At 39.9% G+C, this 23,211-nt stretch overlaps 1 protein-coding gene across 3 annotated transcripts in view; it reads right to left on the bottom strand.

Moving 5' to 3' along the window:
* The window catches only part of LOC122559612 (peptidyl-prolyl cis-trans isomerase FKBP4-like), a 54,113-nt gene that overhangs the window by 18,617 nt on the left and 12,285 nt on the right, over window positions 1-23,211 (bottom strand). For 2 of the 3 annotated variants that reach the window (XM_043709396.2, XM_043709398.2), the window contains exons 2-8: window positions 18,372-18,472; window positions 14,942-15,086; window positions 13,468-13,610; window positions 12,855-12,975; window positions 4,773-4,929; window positions 1,840-1,930; window positions 1,272-1,355 (exon numbers count right to left, since the gene is read on the bottom strand). In XM_043709396.2, the coding sequence (XP_043565331.1) occupies window positions 1,272-1,355; window positions 1,840-1,930; window positions 4,773-4,929; window positions 12,855-12,975; window positions 13,468-13,610; window positions 14,942-15,086; window positions 18,372-18,458 (828 nt within the window). In that variant the 5' untranslated portion in view covers window positions 18,459-18,472. Of the gene's footprint in view, window positions 1-1,271; window positions 1,356-1,839; window positions 1,931-4,772; window positions 4,930-12,854; window positions 12,976-13,467; window positions 13,611-14,941; window positions 15,087-18,371; window positions 18,599-23,211 lie in introns of those variants that run through there. The other variant, XM_043709401.2, reaches the window with a different exon arrangement.

Raw genomic sequence — 23,211 nt, 5'->3', positions numbered from 1 at the left:
GATGTAACTGAAATTATACATTGAAAAATACCTTGATTATCTGTTGAGTCTTACATCTGTTTGAATACGATCGTTTCACTTCTTTAATGTGTAAATCACAAAAACTTTTTTTTAAAAATGGCTGCATTCTCAGGTTAACTGTAACAATTGGTGTTAGCTGGACAATATGTTGAAGGTGTTAGCCCCGTGTTCTCTGTCTATGCCATGATGTTTAGATTGATTCTAATCTACAATATGAGATAACAGAGTTTTACATGAATTTGTGTAGTCTTTGAGCAAAGTACAATGTAACTGTGCAAGTACAAATTCACCCCACAAAATATGTGTGCATGTGGGTCTTTGGATCTATCTGTGTGTGTCTGTCTGTCTGGGTTGGGGGTTGTGAGGAGGCTACGGCAACGGATGAATGGGCACCTCAAAACCATCAGAAGTGTTCCTTCCCAGTTGGGGAACACTTCGGCAGTCCAGGACATTCGGCTGAGCATCCTCCAAGGTGGACGTCGGGACAGGCAGCAGCAAAACGTGGCCGAGGAGAGGCTGATAGGTAAGCTGCATACACATAGGGAGGGCCTCAGCCTGGACCTTGGGTTCATGTGACACTACAGGTGACCACCTTTGCAACACATACACACACACCCTCTCAGAGACTTCGACCACTCTACACTCATGCACACACATATAGACACTCTCTCTCTCTCTCACACAACCCCCAACCCAGACAGACACACACACACACAGACTTACATGCACACATATTTTGTGGGGTGAATTTGTACTTGCAGAGTTACATTGTACTTTGCTCAAAAACTGCATGAATTCATGTAAAACTCTGTTATTTCACTTTTTAAATTAGAATCAATCTAAACATCATGGCATAGACAGAACACAGGGGTTAACACCTTCAACATATTGTCTAGCTAACACCAATTGTTACAGTTAACCAGAGAATGCAACTTTAAAAAAAAAGTTTTGTGATTTACACATGAAAGAAGTGAAACTATCACAGTATTCTAACAGGTGAAAGACTCAACAGACAATCAAGATACTTTTCAATGCATAATTTCAGTTACATCGTACTGTAAATTTTTGCAATAAATTCTGTGCCTTACAATTGTGTCCTCCACAATCACCTGATGAAGGAGCAGCGCTCCAAAAGCTAGTGTTTCCAATTAAACCTGTTGGACTATAATCTGGTGTTGTGTGATTTTTAACTTTGTACACCCCAGTCCAACACCGGCATCTCCAAATCATGTTTATTTGTAATTTGTTACCTTGAAATACACCGTCCCCTTCTCTTTAACAATGGCAGACTGTTCCAATTTCTCATCAATGTTCATCTCCCAAGACTCTTTAGCCTGATAAAATGTTTAAAAAAAATTGGAAGATAACTACAGGGTAACCAGTCATAGACTTGCTCCAAATAGAATGAGTTATGGAAAAGAAAACAAAATACTACTTCAAGAATTCAGTTTATTGGTAATTATCCAGTAACGTATGCTGGAAGTGCACAAATATCAACTTTAGGCAAGAACAAAAACAACATTGATACCCTAACACAGTTTAACACAAGAAGTGAACGTTGACCATCCAGCATCATCAAACCCTACCACCAGCTTCCTCACTTTAGATGAACACTTTCATGGATGGTTGTCCCCAACTTGCCATAAAATAGAGCTTCAGGTGAAGCATTTCTTTAGCCTTGACTCCCCAAAAGAACAATGCTGTTACAGTGCAGAATTAATCTGGTCACCACATATCAGTTACAGTGCTGAAGATGCTTTGAAACAGCAGCAGAATGACTGCTGGCACCAGTCAATCATTAATATGGTCCTTTCTTACCTTTTCAAAGTTTTTCAATACAATTTCATATACCAGGTTTGCACTTGGAGGAACATTCAATTTTGGATTTCCTGCTTCGCCAAATCCGTACCTATATGAACAACACTAGGTGAAAGAAATATTCGAAATAATCACCTATAAATCTATTATTTTATTTATAATTACCGTTTACCTTTATTTCACCCAGCTCATCCTCATCTTTCATAAAATGAAATCCAAATAGTCAAAATTATATCATAGTTCTCAGGTCTCTATATTCTTCTATCCAGCTTGGCTAATAATTCCAGTTTCAACAGATCAATACCCTTTTAAGCTTCATCAAGGCACAAAGCCTCCAGCATTAATGCAGCACTATGGTTGTATTTATTCATCTTATTTCATCAATGGAACTACTTCGCAAATGTGTTCTTTCAATTCTTTAAAGTCAGTCTTTTTCAGATGTCTTACAGGTCCAATAAATACTATTTATTAATCTTCAATGAGATTCTGGGCAAGATGACAGCTCAATAACTACACCTTCAGGACACAGTCAATGCTCACTTTCCATTTTGCTATCTGTAGATTGTAGCTGGCAGGTTTCCTGCAGCCACTCAAAAGGTTTTACCTGGATGTCCACCAACTTTAATTTTGTTAATTATCATCAATGCCAGGCTCAGTCAAATGTTGCCTTGATGTTGAAGGCAGTTATTTGTGCCACCAACTATAGTTAAGGTAGCATTCCATGTATAACTGAACTAGCAATCCAGAGACAAGCAAAATTCCAGAGGAATTTAAATTCAGTTCACTAAATAAACTGACTAAGGCCTATAAAAGCGTGCAAAAATGTGATTGATATCTGTCCACTAACAAATGACCTAACAAGTCAGTTAGTTTCATAAAAATCACTACAAAAAGAAACTAATGAATAAAGCTGAAGGACTACGCTGTATCAACAGAAACACTAGACATGGTTTAGTTTGGTTGACCCTGCAAAGTATTTATTTACAACTGAGCACTTGTGCCATAATTAGAACTGTCCTATAATAGGTAAACAGTTCTGCTCACCAAATGATATCTTATAGCCAATGTTCTGACTCCATTATTATCCCTGTATACAACCGGTCTCACTGACAGATTCATTAAAAATGATGGCACGATAAGAGGCTCAAAGTTCTGAGCATTAAAATACATGAAGCATTAAACTACAGACAAAGAATCTTGGAGTTGATTACCATTTATCACCCTCCCAAGGTTTCTTGTAGCCCTCCATTTAAAACATCACTTGAGAAAACCACTGAAGGTAGCAAGGAAACAATGTAATCTGGCTAAGATACACCAGTCAGCAAAAGGTGATACTGACAGGTTCACTATTGACTAACTGGCTAAATCCAAAGGTTAATTCTCAGGTAGAAAAAAAAAGAGACAGGACACAAACATGAGAAAAAAAAAACTATACTTTGTCCTTAAAAAACGTTATGTACAGGTCATAACAGTATTGGCAGTGTGTCCATTGTACAGTCCGTATGGAAGCAAAGCCCTGATTTTACAATGAGATTTGAACCACCAACATGGTGCTAAACAGGATTAATTTAGAACAGATCTTGCAGTTCAAAAGTGAGATGCTGCTAGTCAGTTGTATTAGACAATAACCTGCAACCGCCTGGCACATTTCTTCACATTAAGCAGGAGGATTAAAACTGTTTCAACAATCAATGCTAGAAACAACATGAAGCATGCCGAAAAATGAGATGACAACCTGGCAAACTACAAAAGAGCATGCTCACTAAACAGGGAGAGCAGCATGTTACAGTTACGAAAGCCCAAAATCAAAAGATCTGATCAAAGTTCTCCATTTGCCATAATGATAGTAAACAACTAAGCATCTAATGAAAGGACAAAGCTCCATGAGCAGCAATGATGACACATTGCAACCAATTGTGTGCGGAAGGCTCCAAGTATTTCACAGCCTCCTTGTGCCAATTACCACCAATATAAATGTTAGTCTTCACGCAATTTCATCTCTTCACAGTCACCAAAACATTGATGGCCATGAATCAACATTGATAATGAGTCAGTGCAGTGAGGTTAAAATCAACTAGATGAAAGTGAGAACCGCAGATGCTGGAGACTAAAGTCGTGAGTGTGGTGCTGGAAAAGCTCAGCAGGTCAGGCAGTATCCCAGGAGCAGGAGAATAAACATTTCGGACAAAAGCTCTTCATTAGGAATCAGGATTCCTGATGAAGGGCTTTTGCCCGAAGTCTATTCTCCTGCCCCTGGGATGCTGCCTGACCTGCTGGGCTTTTCCAGCACCACACTGGCTATTGATAAAGAGTCAGACAGTAGTCCAGCTGTAATGTAGCAGGCTCATACCCCAGAATCAATCAATCAATCAATCTCTAAATGAGTACAGTCGCGTTTACTTCTACTAAATAAAATGGAAAAGTGTAGACACAGTAGGCCAAACAATCTGTCCAAATACCACTCCAGTGCACTCTCAAAGTAATGTATTATTCAACAGTACTGTACTCACCAATCAATTTTTTCCCCCCCTATCTGAGGTGACCCTGTTCCAGACTTCACATCTCTAATTATTTAGTGATACTAATTGTATACTGAATCATCAATATTTCGCCCTCATTCGTCATAAGTAGCAAATGCATTGCTCTGTATGTTGTTCCACCATCTGGCATCAGCAAATTAAACTCACTCTCTTTCCTACTGATAGTTTTCTCAGCAGATTATTTTCTTCAGTCTTTCTTCAACCTAAAAACTTAACAGTTTATTAAAACCACACCTGAGATGACCACATTTATTTACTGGATTTTTTTGTTTGTTCTCTTATCTCTTTCCATCTTGGGTTTTTACCTGGGTTTTCCAATAAACATACTCAGTTATTGTTTTGAGCAGGACAGCAAATAAGTGGTCTCTAAAAAGGTGCTATATTTAAACTTACTTTGGTTTTAACGATATAACAGCCTCTTCTCCCTTTTCCATTTCTTGCAATGCCTTCTCAATTCCTGGTGGAACATTGTGTTCTTCACCATCTCCAATAATAAATGATAGATCTCGATTATCGAAGACAGCACCCTGGTATTTACCTTCCAAATGGACTGAAATAAAAGAATTAAAATATCGAATGAGCATTGGTCCAAAACAGAGACACCTCAGCAGCTCCACTGCTTTACAAGATATTTCACATTCTGCTTCATTCTTGTGGCCTGCACTCGAATGTAATTCATTCAAGTTGGAGTTCAGTTCTAGCAACTGATTAAAACATTCCTAATTTTTAATCTTTTCCACGTCTGCAAAGCGTTGGTTTTCTCAATAAATCATCTGTCTACCAAAACATTGCATGAATGTAATCATCTGACAGCATTTTATACATAGGCACAGTCAACAAGATGCTAAGTAATTAGATTAGATTACTTACAGTGTGGAAACAGGCCCGAAGAGCAACCCACCCAGACCCATTCCCCTACACCTAACACTAAGGGCAATTTAGCACAGCCACTTCACCTAACCTGCACACTTTTGGATTGTGGGAGGAAACCGGAGCACCTGGAGGAAACCCACACAAACACGGGGAGAATGTGCAAACTCCACACAGACAGTTGCCAGAGGTGGGAATTGAACCCGGGTCCCTGGCGCTGTGAGGCAGCAGTGCTAACACCGTGCCACCGACCAATCAAAATATCAAAAATATTAGATTGACTAATGCAAAAAAGGCAACCATTTGTATACAGAAAATCTATAAATAGTAGAATTCACTGAGCAGTGACTTTACGTACAGTGAAAAGGTATCGTTATACTTAAAGCAAGCCATTTGGGTGTACTTGTGTACAAATAATGCAAGTTGCAAAAAAAAAATGGAAGGGACATTTTAACAAAAGCTTTATATAAAAAAGTGCTTAAGGAAAATGTGAACAGATTAGAGTCAACTGTAGGGCCACCAAGGATGGGAACTCCACGTCTAGGGAGTATTTAATATTTAGAAAGGACAGATAAAAAGTGAAAAGAGGCAGGTTGGCATTGTTAGGAAAAATAATTATTGCAATAATGAGCAAAATAGAGGAAAGGTGCCTTAACTGTGGCTTACAAAAGAAATTAGGTATTGTATTAGATCTAAAGAGGAGAAGAAAATTGCCAGAAAAAAAAAAAGCAAGACTGAAGATTGGGTAGTTTAGAATTGAGCAAAAGAGGGGAAAAATGCTTGGGAATAAAATTGCAGGGGACATAGAAACTGAACATAAAAGCTTTACTAAACTTACTTCATGTGTTTAAAAAGACAAATGCAGGCGATTTCCAGCAAGCAGCTGGTGAAATTGTAATATGGAACAAAGTTGTTGTTCACAAAAGGAAGAACAAAACTTGTCAGAAATGTTGTCTAGTGAGCGGAATTGAAAGAAATCAGTATTACTAAGAAAATATGCAGGGTAAATTAATAGAATAAAACTGAGAGTTTGATAATCTAAAAATTGCAGAGTACTGATGGAAATGGACCTGGAAATACTGGGAAACATAAGTGTCATCTTCCAAAATTCAATAGACTCTGGGAAAGTTCCTATGGATTGGAGAGTGGCATGTGTAATTCTACTATTTAAAAAAAGGATAGAAAAGAAAGGATAAGGCCAATTAGCCTAACATCAGTAATAGAATGTAGTATTTTCTCTATTATAAAATACATAACAGAACATTTGGAAAATGTTAATAGGATTGGACAAAACAGCATGGGTTTATGGAAGAAAATCATGCTTAATAAATCACAGAATCCCTACAGCATGGAAGTAGGCTATTTAGCTATAGAGTCCACAATGACCCTTCAAAATCCATCTAATGGAATGTTTTGAGGACGTAACTAGTAGAATAGATTCACAATGGATCAGAGAGCGCAGGATATTGCGAGTAGATGCTTTTCAAAGAATATTATATCATCATTTGACAATGACACTTGATTAATCAGGATATTATGGCTTTTTAATCAGCATCAGCAAGAGCGGGCCTTGTACAAAATGGCAGAAGATGGCATTTGGGCATGGCGAGGCTGAGTAAATGACAAAGAAGACACCAGTGGCAACTCCAAGACGAGGCAAATGTGACTCCACCCAGCCCAAGGTCTCCCAGCAAGCAACAAGCAGTTCCCAAGCTTAATCCCCTTGACCAGACTTGCAAGCTGAGCCGAAGCTCGAGGTCCGTGGCTAGGCCTGGGTGCCTGATGACAGAGGCAGGCTTGGCCCCAGCGAGGACCCGTGGCACTGCTGGTGGCTGCGTCAACTAGATTGGCCTAGCATAAATTCATGATGGCAGCCTTGGAGGCAAGATGGCAGTGGAGAGTGACACTCTTTGTTCGAGCGATGGAGTGATGAAGTGCAGTTGCGGTAGTGTAGTTGGTTTAGCATTGAGGTAAAGCAGTTCAGATCCAGGCCCATGACTGAGCTGGAAGCAGGAGCTAACTTTATTGAGATAAGACTATAAGATAAACTTTATTACTTTATTTCTTTGGCTTTTGTATTCTGTGTTTAAGATGGTGCCAGAGAAAGACAACACTAAGCAACACTTTTTACTGTATTTGTAATAAGTACACATGACAATCAAAAAAAAAATAGGGGGAAAACCAGCGGATGTGGGGTTTTTGGAATTTCAGTGAATTGGATTTTCTGAAGGTTTTTTTTCATTACTTGTGGGACATAGGAGTTGCTGTTTGGCCAGCCTTTATTGCCTGTCCCTAGCTTTGAACTGAGTGGCTTGCTGTTCAAAGTCAACAACATCGCTGTGGGTCTGGAGTCACATGGAGGCCAGACCAGGGGATCACTAAAAAAGTCCTGAAGAAAGGTTACACCCGAAATGTTGACTTCTCCACCTCCTGATACTGCCTGGCTTGCTGGGTTCTTCCAGCCTCCTTCTAGACAAGGGCATCACAGTGGATTTTCTTCCCCGAGGAACATTGCTGAGCCCATGGATTTTTCTGACAATCACAAATGGTTTCATCATCATTAGTAAATTTCATGGTCATTAGAAAATTCTTAAGTCCAGATTTTTTTTGTCTTAATGAGCTCAAAATCAATAATCCAATATGGTTGGATTTGAACCCAGGTCACTAGAACATTACCTGTGCTTCTGGAATAACATTCTGGATTAGTGGTGCTGGAAGAGCATAGCAGTTCAGGCAGCATCCGAGGAACAGTAAAATCGACGTTTCAGGCAAAAGCCCTTCATCAAGAATAAAGGCAGAGAGCTTGAAGGGTGGAGAGATAAGCTAGAGGAGGGTGGGGGGTGGGGAGAAAGTAGCATAGAGTACAACAGGTGAGTGGGGGAGGGGATGAAGGAGATAGGTCAGGGAGGAGAGTGGAGTGGATAGGTGGAAAAGAAGAAATGCAGGTAGGACAAGTCATGGGGACAGTGCTGAGCTGGAAGTTTGAAACTAGGGTGAGGTGGGGGAAGGGGAAATGAGGAAGCTGTTGAAGTCCACATTGATGCCCTGGGGTTGAAGTGTTCCGGGGCAGAAGATGAGGCGTTCTTCCTCCAGGCGTCTGATGGTTGAGGGAGCGGCGGTGAAGGAGGCCCAGGACCTCCATGTCCTTGGCAGGGTGGGAAGGGGAGTTGAAATGTTGGGCCACAGGGTGGTGTAGTTGATTGGTGCGGGTGTCCTGGAGATGTTCCCTAAAGTGCTCTGCTAGGAGGCGTCCGGTCTCCCCAATGTAGAGGAGACCGCATCGGGAGCAACGGATACAATAAATGATATTGGTGGATGTGCAGGTAAAACTTTGATCGATGTGGAAGGCTCCTTTAGGGCCTTGGATGGAGGTGAGGGAGGAGGTGTGGGTGCAGGGGAGACTGTTCCTCGGATGCTGCCTGAACTGCCGTGCTCTTCCAGCACCACTAATCCAGAATCTGGTTTCCAGCATCTGCAGTCATTGTTTTTAACTTTCTGGAATAATAGTCTAGCAATAAAACTATTAACTATTCATCTCCCCCACTCACCTGTTGTACTCTATGCTACTTTCTTAGAAGTTCAGAGGGCAAAGTTAAAGCACGTAATATTGAGGCTAATTTTTTCACATGGATCGAAAATTGGTTGCGTGTGGGAATAAATTAATCTTTTCCAAGTCACTCGTGGGGCATCACGAAGGTCAGTGCTTGGGCACTAGTTATTCACAATACATAAAAGTAGCATTTACAAGTTTGCTGATAATGCAAAAACTGGACAGGATTCTGAATTCTGAGGAAGATGCAAGGAAGTTTCGAGAAGATTGAGACAAGATGAGCAAGTTGGCAAATACACAACTGATGCAATATAACATGCTAAATATGCAGTTAGACACTTTGGGTATGAAAAACAGATGAGTGTTATTTAAATGGTGATATACTTGAAATGGTGGATGTACGCAGGGATCTGGGTATCCTTGTTGCCCGTCAAGAAGGGTACACACCAGGTACAAGCAATTAGGAGGGCAAATAGTATATTAACTTTCAACGGCGAGAGTATTTGAGTAAAGAATTAGGGATGTCTTACTACAGAGAAAAGGGCTTTGGTAAGAGTACACCTGGATATTGCATGATGTTTCAGCCTCCCTATTGAAAGATAGGGAGTGCTGAGGTTCACTAGGTTGATACCAGGGATCGCAGGACTGGTTTATGAGGAGAGATTGGTTTGACTGAGCTTCTACTCATTGAGTTTAGGTGGATGAGCGGGGGGGGGAGAAGGGGGGGCTGTTAACACAAAATTCTAAGAGGGTTGGACAAACTAGATGCAGGGAGCAAGTTTGCCTGAGGAGTCTAGAACCAGGGCACACCGTCTCAGGATATGGGTTGACCATTTAGAACAAAGAAAATTTACAGCCCAAGAGGCGGCCCTTCGGCCCTCCAAGCCTGAGCCAATCCAAATCCACTGTCTATCACCTATCACCCAATTCCTAAGCATCTGTATCCCTCTGCTCCCCACCTACTCATGCATGTGTCCAGACGTATCTTAAATGAATCTACCGTGCCTGCCTCTACTACCTCTCCATTTAGATGGAGATGACAAAAACAATTTTTCACTTAAAAAGCTGGTGAACTTGTGGAATACTCTACCACAAAACTGAAAAGTCCAAGTCCCTGAATATAGTCAAGGAGGAGAGAAACACATTTTTAGATGTTATGAGGTTTATGGGGAGAAAGCATCAATGTAGCACAGAAGCAGAAAATTTGCCATGATTGTATCTAGTAATGGAACAGATTCGAAGAGCTGAGAAATGCACTCCCGCTTTTAGTTTTTTTTTAACTTTTTTTTTTAAAAGAAAAAAAGTTGGGTAGAGAGGCATAAATATTTAGGAAAGGAATTCCTGAGTTCATGGCCAATGCAGTTGAAAGCATGGCCATCAACAGTAGAATGATTTTTTAAAAATCTCAAAATTTGAGCATGAATTTCCAAACATTGAAGAAGATTACAGATGAGGAGACAGCATGGAGGGATCCAAAACCAGATGAAAATTTTAAAATGAAGGCATTGCATAATGAGGAGTCAACACAGGTTAGTATGCATAAAGCAATAGGTGAACAGGGTCTGATGCAATTTAGGATACAAGTAGAGTTTTGAATTGCCTCAAGTTTCCTAGGGATAGTACATGATAGGCAGCCTACGCATGTTAGAATGTTAAATCCAAAGGTAGCAAACTCATAATGAGGACTCAACTACAGATGAGCAGAGTCGTTACTGAGCTAAGCATCATTTCAGAGATAGAAACAGGAGATTTAATCAATGACAGAGATATCTGACACCTAGAAGATCCAGCCCCTGATGTGACACCAAGGCTGAGTTCTAAACAGTCTGGTTCAACTTCAGACAATTGCTGAGGAGAGGGACAGAGTCAATGGCTTCAGACCAGAGCTTGCAGACTATATTAAATAAGTAAAAAAAAAAAAATAGAGAAAGTAATGGAACTAAGATAAATTTCTAGAACCTCATGGCCCCACCCTAAAAACATTACAGGTACAGAAATTACATTAGTCAATAATTTCTGAAGTTTTTACCTTTGTACTTTTGTATTGGAAAGTTACAAATTTCACACCATTATTTGGAAAGGAAGAGAGAGAGAGGATCAATTCAGGTAACTACAGATTGTTGTCATTAACTTCAGCACAACTGATGTTAAATGTCTTACAATCATAGAATCCCTACAAATGTAGATAGAGGCCATCTGGCTCATCAAGACCATAGCAACCCTCTGAAGATCATGCCTCCCAATGCTATCCCTATAACTCCACATTGAGCTAACTCAGTCTGCACAATTCTCGAATACCAGGCAATTTAGCATAGCCAACCTGCTTAGCTTTGAATTGCGGAAGGAAACCAGAGCACCTGGAGGAAACCCACGGAGACATGGGGAGAACTTGCAAATTCCACACAGTCATCCAAGGCCAGAATCAAAGCCTCGTCCTTGGTGCTGTGAAACAGCAGTGGTACCTAATCAGAAATCTTCTGAAAATTCAAGTTTCATCCACTGCTTTATTACCAATTTATCTGTCCTGCTTGTTACCTCATTAAAAGAATTCTAATAAATTTGTTAAGCATGATTTTCCTTTTGTGAAGGCAGACTTACTCTGCTTGATCATATGTATTTTGAAATGCTCTGGTATTACATCCTTTCTAGACTCCAACAATTTCCCAATAACGAATGTTAAGCTAACTGGCCTATAATTACCTATTTTTGTGTCCTTTTTATTTGAAAAAGGAAAGCATCACATTGGCAGTTTTCCAAATCTCTGGGACTTTTCCAGAACCTAAGGATTCTTGGAGGATTACTATGAGTGCATCAGCTTTCTCTATAACTACTTCATTATCCTGGAACACATCTCAGCAGATCCAAAGACTTATTGGTCTTTATGTCCATTAGTTTCCAATTATTCTAGTCATAGTTTTTGTATTTATTTCCTCTCATCCAACTGCCTCCTGATTAATAGTTTTTTAAAAAAAAATGCTAAGTCTTTCACTATGAAACCGATGGAAAGTATTTGTTTTACTCTTCTGCAATTTCCTGGTTCCCCATTATTTTCCCAGCCTTATTCTTTAAAAGGCTTATGTTTACTTTAGTCTTTCTCTTCCTATATAGAATACAGTTGTTTTCAGTTTTGGTAGTACTTGTAAATTTACCTTCAACGTTTAACTTCTCCCTGATTTTTTGGTTGTCCTTTAGTTTTAAAAACTTTCCCAATCACCTGCCTTACAACGTAGTACCTTTTTCTTTCATTCTGACACTATTCTGAACTTCCTTGGTTAGTCACGGTTGTCTTATTCCCTTCTTATAATGTCTCTCTCTTACCAGGATATATCCATCTTTGTTGAGAGCTGTTATTCCTCAAAACATCTTTGCTGCTAAACTCCTGTCCTAGTCCACTCAAGCTACCTCTGCCTTCATTCCTTTTTAAGCAGCCTTTAGTTTAACACAATTATTTCCAACCCGAATTTCTCCCTCAAAGTAAGTGCTAAATTTTAATACATGGTCGCTGTTTCCTAGGGAATCTTTAACTCTATGATAGCTTATTGAACCTAGCCCATTACTCATCACCAGATCAAAAACAGCCTGATACCTGGTGGGATCCACAAAACATTGTTCTTGGAAACCGTCCCAAACAGATATTTTCCTCTGCTAATCTGAGCATTTCGGTCTATGTTTTTCATGTTGACATGTAGCTCTCCCTGTCCTGGATTCTTTTTAAAATTGTACCATTAAGTTTATATTGTCTCTCCTCATTCTCCCTACTTCCCTAACAAGCCCCAAGCTCGTTACCATCAAGCCCCTTCTGAAGTCATGACGTTCAGTGCTTGACCCCAGGAGTTCCAGGCCTTCTGCCAACTCTGCCCTCCTAAGGCTGAATTCTCTTCCACATTTCTACTGCACCATGTTTTAACCTACCATGTGCATACAGCCCACAGTTCTAAGATCCCTCTTGGTGAAAGATGGCTGACCCAGGGTTCTGTGGCTTCTGGAAAGGTCCATGTGTAATATCAGTAGAATAAACTGTAGCAAAAGAAAAAGGGTGTAAAGCAATGTCTTACTTTCAACTGACGCTCCCTCATTGGGTTTAGAATAACTTTCTCCCTTCTTTCTGATTCTGCGAATAATTCCACCATCTTCATCCTCTGAGAGATCCTCCCCTTTGATTTCAAAAAGCTCAATCTTAAAAAGTGAAAACAACAGAAGCAGTGTAAAATATCATATGCTATCTCACCTTCATGAGGATTTTGTAACAATTCAGAATGCATTACGTACTTTAAGCACACTTAATCCTCACTACCATGGATGTGTTCCTTGATGAGCATATGGGACATTTAACTATGCATACAATAAAATTCTCATCACTGAATATATTATGGTACTAATAAACCTTGCACAATAGCAGAAATAAATTGCCACCATGTCAATCATGTAAGCAATGAGTTGAACGTTTATTTGCGAATAAACATGGCATACATTTGGTCTGCTGGTTGGATTTCACTCACTTAATTATATTGTTATTTAATTCAAGATAGTTAACGTTTACAAATAAAATTACAAATTCAGACAAGAAAATAATCAAAGTTCAATCATTTGAAATCAATAGATAGGGGACAAAGTTTTAAATATGATCTCTAATGAAAATGGAGAAAAGTTTTTTGTAAAACTGGGTACCTCAAACACAAGTGTGGCACTGGGTGGAATTTTCGGTGGACTGCCTGCAGAGCCATAAGCATATTCTGGTTTACAGATGATCTGACAGACTTCATTAATCTTCATGGTGGCCACCGCGATATCCCATGCTTTAATAACTTGCCCTGTTCAAAGTAAGTAAGAGTTGATACTTCAGTCATGTCATTTTAATGTGCAACTCCCTCAACCAAAAAAAAGGAAGCACCTCCATTCTGAGCAGTCTCTTGATAAAGTTAAGCCATTTTATGCTGCATGAAAAACAATATCAATGCAAGCTTGCTCCTACCTCACTTGATCCAAAGACTATCGTATATATCCAAACATCCATAATGTTCATGGTGAACCAGATCAGCCAGTGGGCTCTTAACACAATCTGCACTTCTAGACTTCAGCAAAAACACTGCCAGATTAATATGACAATACAGTACTGCAAAGGTCTCATCAGTATGAGTGAGGATGGCAGAGGGACCCTGTCTCAATCTAACTCCTAGTGTTTTGAATCCAGTTATTATTATTGGCAATTCTAGGCTAATACAATATCATGCCAACAATATTTCTTTTTTTGTAAGTATTTGAAGAAAGATTAATATATATTATCAGATTTTCCACATGTATAATTTGTGCAAAGTCTTGCTTGGGAATACTTAACAGGTTAATTTGCAGGAAGGTTTATTTTACATTGAATGCACTAGTACCTGAGAATATTCAATGGAAAGCCTGAAAGGTTGATATTATACATGGTTTGAACTGATGCTACAAAATTCTGTAAAGTTCTTACTCAAAATCTCTTCCAGTAAAAAGTTTACCTGTTCCACCAAATGCTGCATTACTGAGATGTTATTATCCCATCAAGAACTTTTGGATTAACGGTACCAATACAGGCTCAATAAAGAATATTCTAACCATATTACACGCCGCTTATACCTAGTCTGCAACATATATTGTTTGAAATTGCTGGCAAAAAAAAAGTCCATGAATATTATGCAGACAACTGTCCCAAGGATTCTCCTTGATCCACGCGAGGATGGCATAGCCTCTGCATGGCATTTTCCTGTTTGTTGCAGTTTGGATTAAGAATTGGACAAGATTCAAGATATTACCAAAATCAATCATAACTTAATATTCATATATAAAATCCCAGCATATATAGTATAATATCTCTGAAAAGCCATTGCATAAAACCTTCTTCCCATAAACTGAAAAGATGCTTATCAAATTTCTAATAAAAACTAAGGGCTTGAGAAACTCAGCAGGTCTAATAACACCGGTGGAGAGATCAATCGTGGCTGTTCTTTGGAAAATATTTTTATATGCTTCTTGTGGTCATTTTAAACACATGTAAATGGGCTTTTCAACTGTTAAATTACAGCAGTGGAGCAGAAGTGGAGAAAATTTGAACTCTTGTTGGTGTAGAGACTGGAAAATTCAAAAAACACAAAGAATCAAAGAATATTACCTTTGCCAAGGTCAAATGTGAAATAGTCATCTCGGTCTCTGCTAGAGTCAAATTTAGTTCCATCTAACAGCACTCCAGTATAGTGGACAGAGACCTTATCGCCTGTCATTGGAGTCTCCTCACCAGTGCCATCTTTTTTTATCAGCTGTCAAAGGGAGAGATTAACAATTCAATATAATAGGAGTGAAGTCATCTCAGTTATACATTATTGTAAGTTAAAAGACCACCATGGAATTTTAAAATTATTTTCATGGGATATTTGGGATATCTGGTTATGGTTTCTCTCTTTTCCCAACATCTTTGTATATCACATAGGAAGCAGCTTTTAAGACAACAGTTTAGAATAATTGGAGGTCAAAATAAGGTGTTTATCCTCAGGAACAAAACACTGTAGACTATTATGTACCCAAAAATAATGTCTGATCATAACCACAGACCTTATCATAACTACACTATAATTTCCATTGCTCTCACAAGCCATAGTTAATTGTGTATTAATTACATTTGTAGACATTAACTGGTATTCATTTTGCCACTAAAACTAGATACCCATGCCCAACTGTGCTTGGAGGACTGGAATGCAAATTAAAAGGTTTATAAAAGTTAGCTCAAGTGCTACCATTCACTAACTGGCTTTTTGAAGTTATCGTTACAAAGTTACCTTCCAAACCCACAAGCACTTCTATCTCGAAGGACAGGACAGCAGACACATGGGAACACCACCTTCAAATTCCCCTCCAAGCCACTCACCATCCTAACTTGGAAGTATATCACCATTCCTTCACTTGCTGGGTCAGAATCCTGGAATTCCCTACCTAATAGTATTGTGGGTCAACCCACCACAGGTGGTCTGCAGCAGTTCAACACTGCAGCTCACCATCACTTTCTCAAGTTGAGAGTGTGGTATTGGAAAAGCACAACTGGTCAGGCAACGTCCAAGGAGCAGGAGAATCGACGTTTCAGGCATAAGGTGAATGGACAATAAGTGTTGGCCAGCCAGCGATGCTTACATCCCACCAATGCTGATGAGTTGGACTGTAAGGTCTGTTTCCATGCTGTCTAACTCTGTGACTCTGACAATACCACATGGTCTCAACCTTCACCTATTAATGATTCGGAGATGCCGGTGTTGGACTGGGGTGTACAAAGTTAAAAATCACACATCACCAGGTTATAGTCCAACAGGTTTAATTGGAAGCACACTAGCTTTCGGAGCGACGCTCCTTCATCAGGTGATTGTGGAGGGCTCGATCGTAACACAGAATTTATAGCAAAAATTTGCAGTGTGATGTAACTGAAATTATACATTGATTGTCTGTTAAGCCTTTCATCTGTTAGAATACAGTGATAGTTTCACTTCTTTCATGTGTAAATCACAAAACCCTTTTTTTTAAAGTTGCATTCTCGGGTTAGCTGTTAACACAGCTAAAACAATCACCTGATGAAGGAGCGTCGCTCCGAAAGCTACTGTGCTTCCAATTAAACCTGTTGGACTATAACCTGGTGTTGTGAGATTTTTAACTTTGTTCACCTATTAACAATGATTAAAAAGAATGCTCGCACACTGAGCTTTGGATGCTTTTCTCTTTCCTGTTTATTGTATTAGAAGTTAAAAATCTTCTAAATTTTAGTCCAACAGCTAACTAGTCGGTCAGAAGTCAATTTATAGCAAAAGATTGTCGTGTCATGCATGCAACTGGTACGATATACTGGACAAACATAGAATGCTGTTAATTCTTTCATCTTTTAGAACAGGTTTCAGGTTTCGGTTCATTGATATATAAATTCCAGAACTTCTTTCAAGTCACATTGTCAAGATAACTTAAGGTTTTATGTAAAAAAAGTGACATCTCAGCTCAGACAATGCAATAAATGTGCGAGGTTCGACTGTATGTATCCCAATCTTGAGTCAGACTTGTTCTATTTTAAAAATTTGAATTTATAAAATGTTACATAGATTGACTGCCTTCAGCGTGTCTTTTGAATTATAAATCTGCAAAAATTCACCCCATAGATGTAGAAGTGTGGGGGTGTGGAGAGAGAGAGATATTTCTGACACAAACACCGTTCCCCCCCCCCAGGAGCACACACAAGCACACACTCTCTCTCACGATTTGGAGATGCCGGTGTTGGACTGGAGTGTACAAAAAGTTAAAAATCACACAACACCGGGTTATAGACCAAAAGGTTTAATTGGAAGCACACACTCTCACACGCACGTACACACATATCCACACAAGTCTACTTTGGAAATACAACAAGTCTGACCCAAGAATGCGATACAGACAGAGTCGAACCTCACACCTTTAATGAAATGTCTGAGCTGAGATGTCACTTCTTTAAAAAATAAAACCTTAGGTTCTCTCAAGAATGCGACTTGAAAATAGTTCTGGGATTTACATATTAATGACTCAAAATCATTAATTAACAAATCATTTAAGACATATCTAGACAGATACAAGAGTGGGCATGGAGCAAAGGGATACAGATCTTTAGAAAGTAGGTGGCAGGTTTAGTTAGAGGATCAGGATCGGCACAGGCTTGGAGGGCCAAAAAGCCTGTTCCTGCGCTGTCATTTTCTTCTTTCTTTTTGTTCTTTGAAACCTGCAACCCATTTTAAAAGATGAAAGACTGAATCTAGATTTGTTAAATATATTGTATCAATGACATGCATAACACTGTGACCTTTTGCTATAAATTCTGTCTTATGACTCTGCTCCACAGCGACCTGAAGGAGCATCACTCCAAAAGCTAGTACCTCCAAATAAGTTGTTCCAGATGAACTGGTTTTAACTATGTTTCATAAGCCACTACTATGCTAAAACGTATTGTTTCATTATGATTGAGTAAAACCTTTTCATTGCCTGAAATATAGTTGTCGGAAACCTACAATCCATGGATTCAAATGGGGAGAAAAAAAGCGAAAAGACAGATTCCGCATTCGATGATGGTTGCTGTATAGGCATTGTGGATAAGTGTTGGTGTCTGCAGTGTGTTGCAGGAAGGGGCCTGGGTGGAGTGGGCCAGTCGCACTGTACAGACTGTAACCTGTTTGGAGGTTCTGCAGTGGCGCCTTGTTGCCATTTAACTAACTCAACACCAGGTAAAATGCGTCCACCCAGGAACCGGAGGTAAATAGAATGCAAGGGGTATAATTAATCACAAACCACTGTCTGCATATAAAACACCTAATTCCACACTATTGTTTCAAAAACACCAGCCAATTCACCTAACGCAGACAAAAATACGAAAGGCACCTCGTGTATTTGATGGCCTAGGGACTGCCTCCTGTTTTGGATGCTTTCTAAGACTAGTAGCTATATCTAGATATTTCTTTTGTCCTATACTGATAAAGAGTTTATGCACTAACGCTGATTTCATCTGATTTTTGAAATAGGAGGTTTTGCTGGCTGCTTAATCCGGCTCTTACCTTCAGAACTCCTCCATCTTTCTTCGGGCTGATGTCTTCCCCTTCAATTGGGATCTGCTGATCGGTTTTCTCTTCTCCTGCGGTCATTGTTCTGCTCAAAACTGTTTGTTTCGCGAAAAAAAATAATAACCTATTTAGATACAAGTGCGAGTATAGCTCTCCCGACTTCTACAGACAGCATAAACGTGCCGAAACTCAACCGTCTCTGAGTGTAATAAAGGGAGGCGGGTCACGGAACTTTCGAGAGAAGGGGGAAAAAAAAGCTGCAAAAGATCCGCCTACCTTCCCGCCTCTAGCACATGGCTCCATCCTGGCTCTCTAGAAAATTCTCCACTGCAGATTGAACAGTGCACACCTCACCGCTGGAGGATGACAATTTGACGCGCAGTTGGTTCAAAATATAAAGCTAACCCAAATCTTACCCCCAGACAAATCAAAAGCAAAAATGCCGGAAATATTCATCGGGTTTTAGTCGTGCTGCATTCTCCAACATGAGCCCTGATCCTAGCTCTAACCAAAAGAGAAAATGCTGGAAAATCTCAGCAGGTCTGGCAGCATCTGTAAGAAGACAAAAGAGCTGACGTTTCGAGTCTAACTGACCCTTTGTCAAAGCTAAAAAAAAAAAGAGAGAGAAATAGGGAGGTATTTTTACTGATCCTAGTTTGCAGCTTCCATTAACCATCAGTACCACTGCACCGGCTTTGCCCCTGAAGCAGAGTTTTCTCTGTGCTTTAGTTGTTTGAGAGAAGCCTGGGACTTGTTCATTGAGGAAAACAGATGATAGAGAGGAGATTTGATAGAATCAGATCAAATAGGGAGGCACTGGAAGGATTAAAAGCCAGAAGGCACAGATTTTTAGGTAATTAGTGAAAGAAGCAGTGCTGCTTTTTGAGTCAAGGATTGAGGAACATGCTCAGGATTGCAGGGATCTTGTGGCACAGTGGTGCTGTCCCTCTCTCTGAGCTTGACATCCCAGGTGGGTTCAAGTTGTTACATCTCCAAAACAGGTTGATTAGAAATCATAGGCGAAAGTGAGGACTGCAGCAGCTGGAGAGCAGAGTCAAGATTAGAGTGGTGCTGGAAAAGCACAGCAGGTCAAGCAGCATCCGAGGAGCAGGAAAATCGACGTTTTGGGCAAATTCGGTTTCCTAATGAAGGGGTTTTGCCCAAAGCATTGTTTTCCTGCTCCTCGGATGCTGCCTGACCTGCTGTGCTTTTCCAGCACCATTCTGATTAGAAATCAAACTCAAGGTTGCACATTTCTGTCACGGTTCATCATATGATCGATTCTAAGCGCATTTGATTCTTAGGGCAGGATGGAATTGGAGTGGAGGATTTCACTTTGTTTTGTTCTCTGCCACCACTCTTGTGACTCAAAGCATGATGTAGCTCAATTAAAGTTGCCATTTTGAAAATGTGGTAGCAAATTCTCCTAGTCATTAAGTTGCTGCTGCATTTCAAGCAAAGTGCTGGACATGTTCTTTGTCCTCCCCTGTTATACTGGCAATATGACAGTTGAGAAAACAGGCATTGGTGAGGCTAATACTTTGCACCCATCCAGACACAATATCATTAGGGGCGGCACAGTGGCAAGCACTGCTGCTTCACAGCGCCAGAGACCTGGGTTCAATTCCCGCCTCAGGCTATTGACTGTGTGGAGTTTGCACATTCTCCCGTGTCTGCGTGGGTTTCCTCCCACAGTCACAAAGATGTGCAGGTTTGGTGAATTGGCCATGCTAAATTGCCCGTGGTGTTAGGTGAAGGGGTAAATGTAGGGGTATCGGTGGGTTGTGCTTTGGCGGGTCGGTGTGGACTTGTTGGGCCGAAGGGCCTGTTTCCACACTAAGTAAATCTAAAAATGTCCAAAATAGATGATTTTACAGGAATTTTGCAAGACTGCTTGTGGAGTAGGCTCCAAGAAGGACATAAGAAATTATTAGGCAGCCTCCCTGTTGAATCCAGAGGATGTATTGATCTTGCAATTTCTCTGGTGCTCTATGTTTTGCTGACAACACCCTGTCTGTCTCTCTGCCGGAGTATGGTAGCAACAACTGCTATGTACATTAGGGCATTTGTTCACTTGTGCAAAAGTTTTTATTTTACTTCCAAAGAGAAGAAAGCATGCCTTGCTTGTGACATTCTATAGCACCGACATGGAAAGACTGAAGTTAAAACAGAACATGTTGGAAATACTCAGCAGGTCAAGCACATCTACAGGAAAACAACTAGCATTGACCTAGAGTCACAATAAGCAAAAGAGGTGCACCGTGTTTTAAGAAAGTATTGAAGCAATGAAAACAATTAATGAAATGGGAGATCTGTAACAGGGTGAAAACTACAAGTTGCTAAATGTCAAAAATGAACGATGGTGCAAGTAAAAGGGAGTGGTAATGGGATAAGTAGAGAAACAAAATATGGGTCTTGAGAACATGTATAAAGCAACAGTCCAAACATTACCACCACCAACCATGTGAAAAAGTAAGTGTATTGATTACTTCATTGAAAAATGAGGCAAGATTCACAAGCATAGATTAAGAAGCTGAGGACTGAAACAAAAGAGCTCACAGTGACATTTGTGGACCAAATTTTAAGCAATCAAGCTAGCTCCCATTTTTTGAGGATGGTCCCCAATACAGAGGAGACCATATTGTGAGCAGTTAAGTACAGTATAGTAAATTGAAAGAAACATGAATAAACAACTGTCTTACCAGGGTGAAGTGTTTACACTCTTTGACAGTGGGAAATGAGGTGAAAGGACGGATGTTGTAACTTCTTTATATCAATCGCATGGAGGGAAAAATATCTTCAAAGTACTGAAAGTGGAAGAGTTTGGTAGCACCCTCGTGCTGGAGTAGGCAAGAAGAAAGTGAGGACTGCAGATCCTGGAGATCAGAGTCAAAACGTGTGTTGCTAGAAAAGCACAGCAGGTCAGGGAGCATTCAAGGAGCAGGAGAAGTGACGTTTTGGGCATAAGCCCTTAATCAGGAATGCTGGAGTAGGCCGACGATTATAGTTGGAAGTCTACCTTTCTCATTCATTCATTAATAGCTTGTTGGCATCACTGGATGGGTCAGCATTTATTGCCCATCCCTAATTGTTCAGAGGACAGTTGACAGTCAACAATAGGAAATTAGGGAGGAAATTGCGGGGACCCTTGTAGAAATATTTCTATCATCTATAACTAGAGGTGAGGTGCCGGATGACTGAAGAGGGGCTGATGTTGTGCCTTTGTTTAAGAAGGGATATAAAGGAGAAACCTGGGAACTATAGACAATTGTGTCTGATGGCGGTAATAGATAAGCTGTTGGAGGTGATTCTGAAAGGTAGGATTTATATGCATTTGGAGAAGCAAGGAATGATTAGGGATAGGCATGGTTTTGTGTGAGGGAAATCGTGTCTCACAAGCTTGATTTAGTTTTTTTGAGGAAGTAACCAAGAAGATTGATGATGGCAAAGTGGCAGACGTTGTTTAATTGGACTTTAGTAAAGCCTTTAACAAGGTTTTGCATGGTACACTAATTGATAAAGTTAGATTGCATGGGATTCAGGGTGAGCTATAACTGGATACAAAATTGGCTTAATGGCAAGAGAAAGTGAGTGGTGGTGGAGGGTTGTTTTTCAGACTGGAGACCTGTTACGAGTGGTGTTCCACAGGGATTCAGGCTGGGTCCACTTTTTTTTGTCATTTATATAAATGATTAAGATGAGAATATAGAAGACATGGTTAGTAAGTTTGTAGATTACACCAAAATTGGTGATATATTGGACAATGAAGGTCATTTAAGATCTTGATTAATTGGGTCAGTAGGCTAAGAAGTGACATTAATTTAGATAAGTGTGAGGTATTGCATTTTGGTGATACAAACAAGAGTAGGACTTGTATAATTAAAAGGAGGACTTTAGGTAGTGTTATAGAAGACAGATCTAGGGGTTCAGGTACATCATTCTTTGAAGTTTGAATCATAGGAGCAGGCAGGTGGGACTACTTTAGTTTGGGATTATATTTGGCATAGGCTTGTTGGACTGAAGGATCTATTGCTGTCGTGTCTGACTCTTTTTGTAGACAATGTGGTTAAAGTGGCGTTTAGCATATTTGCCTCTACTGTTCAGACCTTTTGAGTATGGGAGTTAGGATATAATGTTGAGGTTGTTGGTGAGGCCTCTTCTGAAGTACTGCATCTAGTTCTAGTCACACAGAAGGATATTATTGAGAGGGTCCAGAAAGGATTTGTCAGAATGTTGCCAGGAATGCAGGGTTTGAGTTATAAGGAGAGGCTGGAATTTTTTTCCTCTGGAGCATAGAAGGTTGAGGAGTGACTTCGAGAAGTTTATAAAATCATGAGAGGTATAGACAAGGTGAATGGCAGGTATCTTTTCACCAGGGTGGAGGATTTCAAGACTAGGGAGCATATCTTTAAAGTGAGAGGAGAAAGATTTAAAAAATACAATGAGAGGCAACTTTTTTTTTAAAAGAAGTGGTTTGAATGAACTACCAGAGGATGTAGTAGACACAGATACAGTTAACATTTAAAAAACATTTGGATAAGTACATAAGAAATGTTTGGAGGGAAATGGGCGAAGCACATGCAGGCGGAACTAGGTTAGTTTGGGATTATGGTCAGCATGGACCAAAGTGTCTGTTTCCATGCTCTACGGCTTGACATTGCTGTGGGTCTGAAGTCACACATCGGCCAGACATGTAAGGATGGCAGACTTCCTTCCCGAAAGGACATTATGAACCAGATAGGTTTTTCTGACAATCAGCAACAGTTTCACAGTTATCATTAGACTTTTATTTCCAGATTTTTATTGAATTCAAATTCAACTATCTGCCATAGCA

The sequence above is a fragment of the Chiloscyllium plagiosum genome, unplaced genomic scaffold, assembly GCF_037043375.1.
Source record: "Chiloscyllium plagiosum isolate Xiang-an unplaced genomic scaffold, Cpla_swu_hap1 HiC_scaffold_19, whole genome shotgun sequence".
In the NCBI taxonomy this organism is placed as follows: Eukaryota; Metazoa; Chordata; class Chondrichthyes; order Orectolobiformes; family Hemiscylliidae; genus Chiloscyllium; species Chiloscyllium plagiosum.
This window is presented reverse-complemented; position numbering and strand designations above follow the sequence as displayed.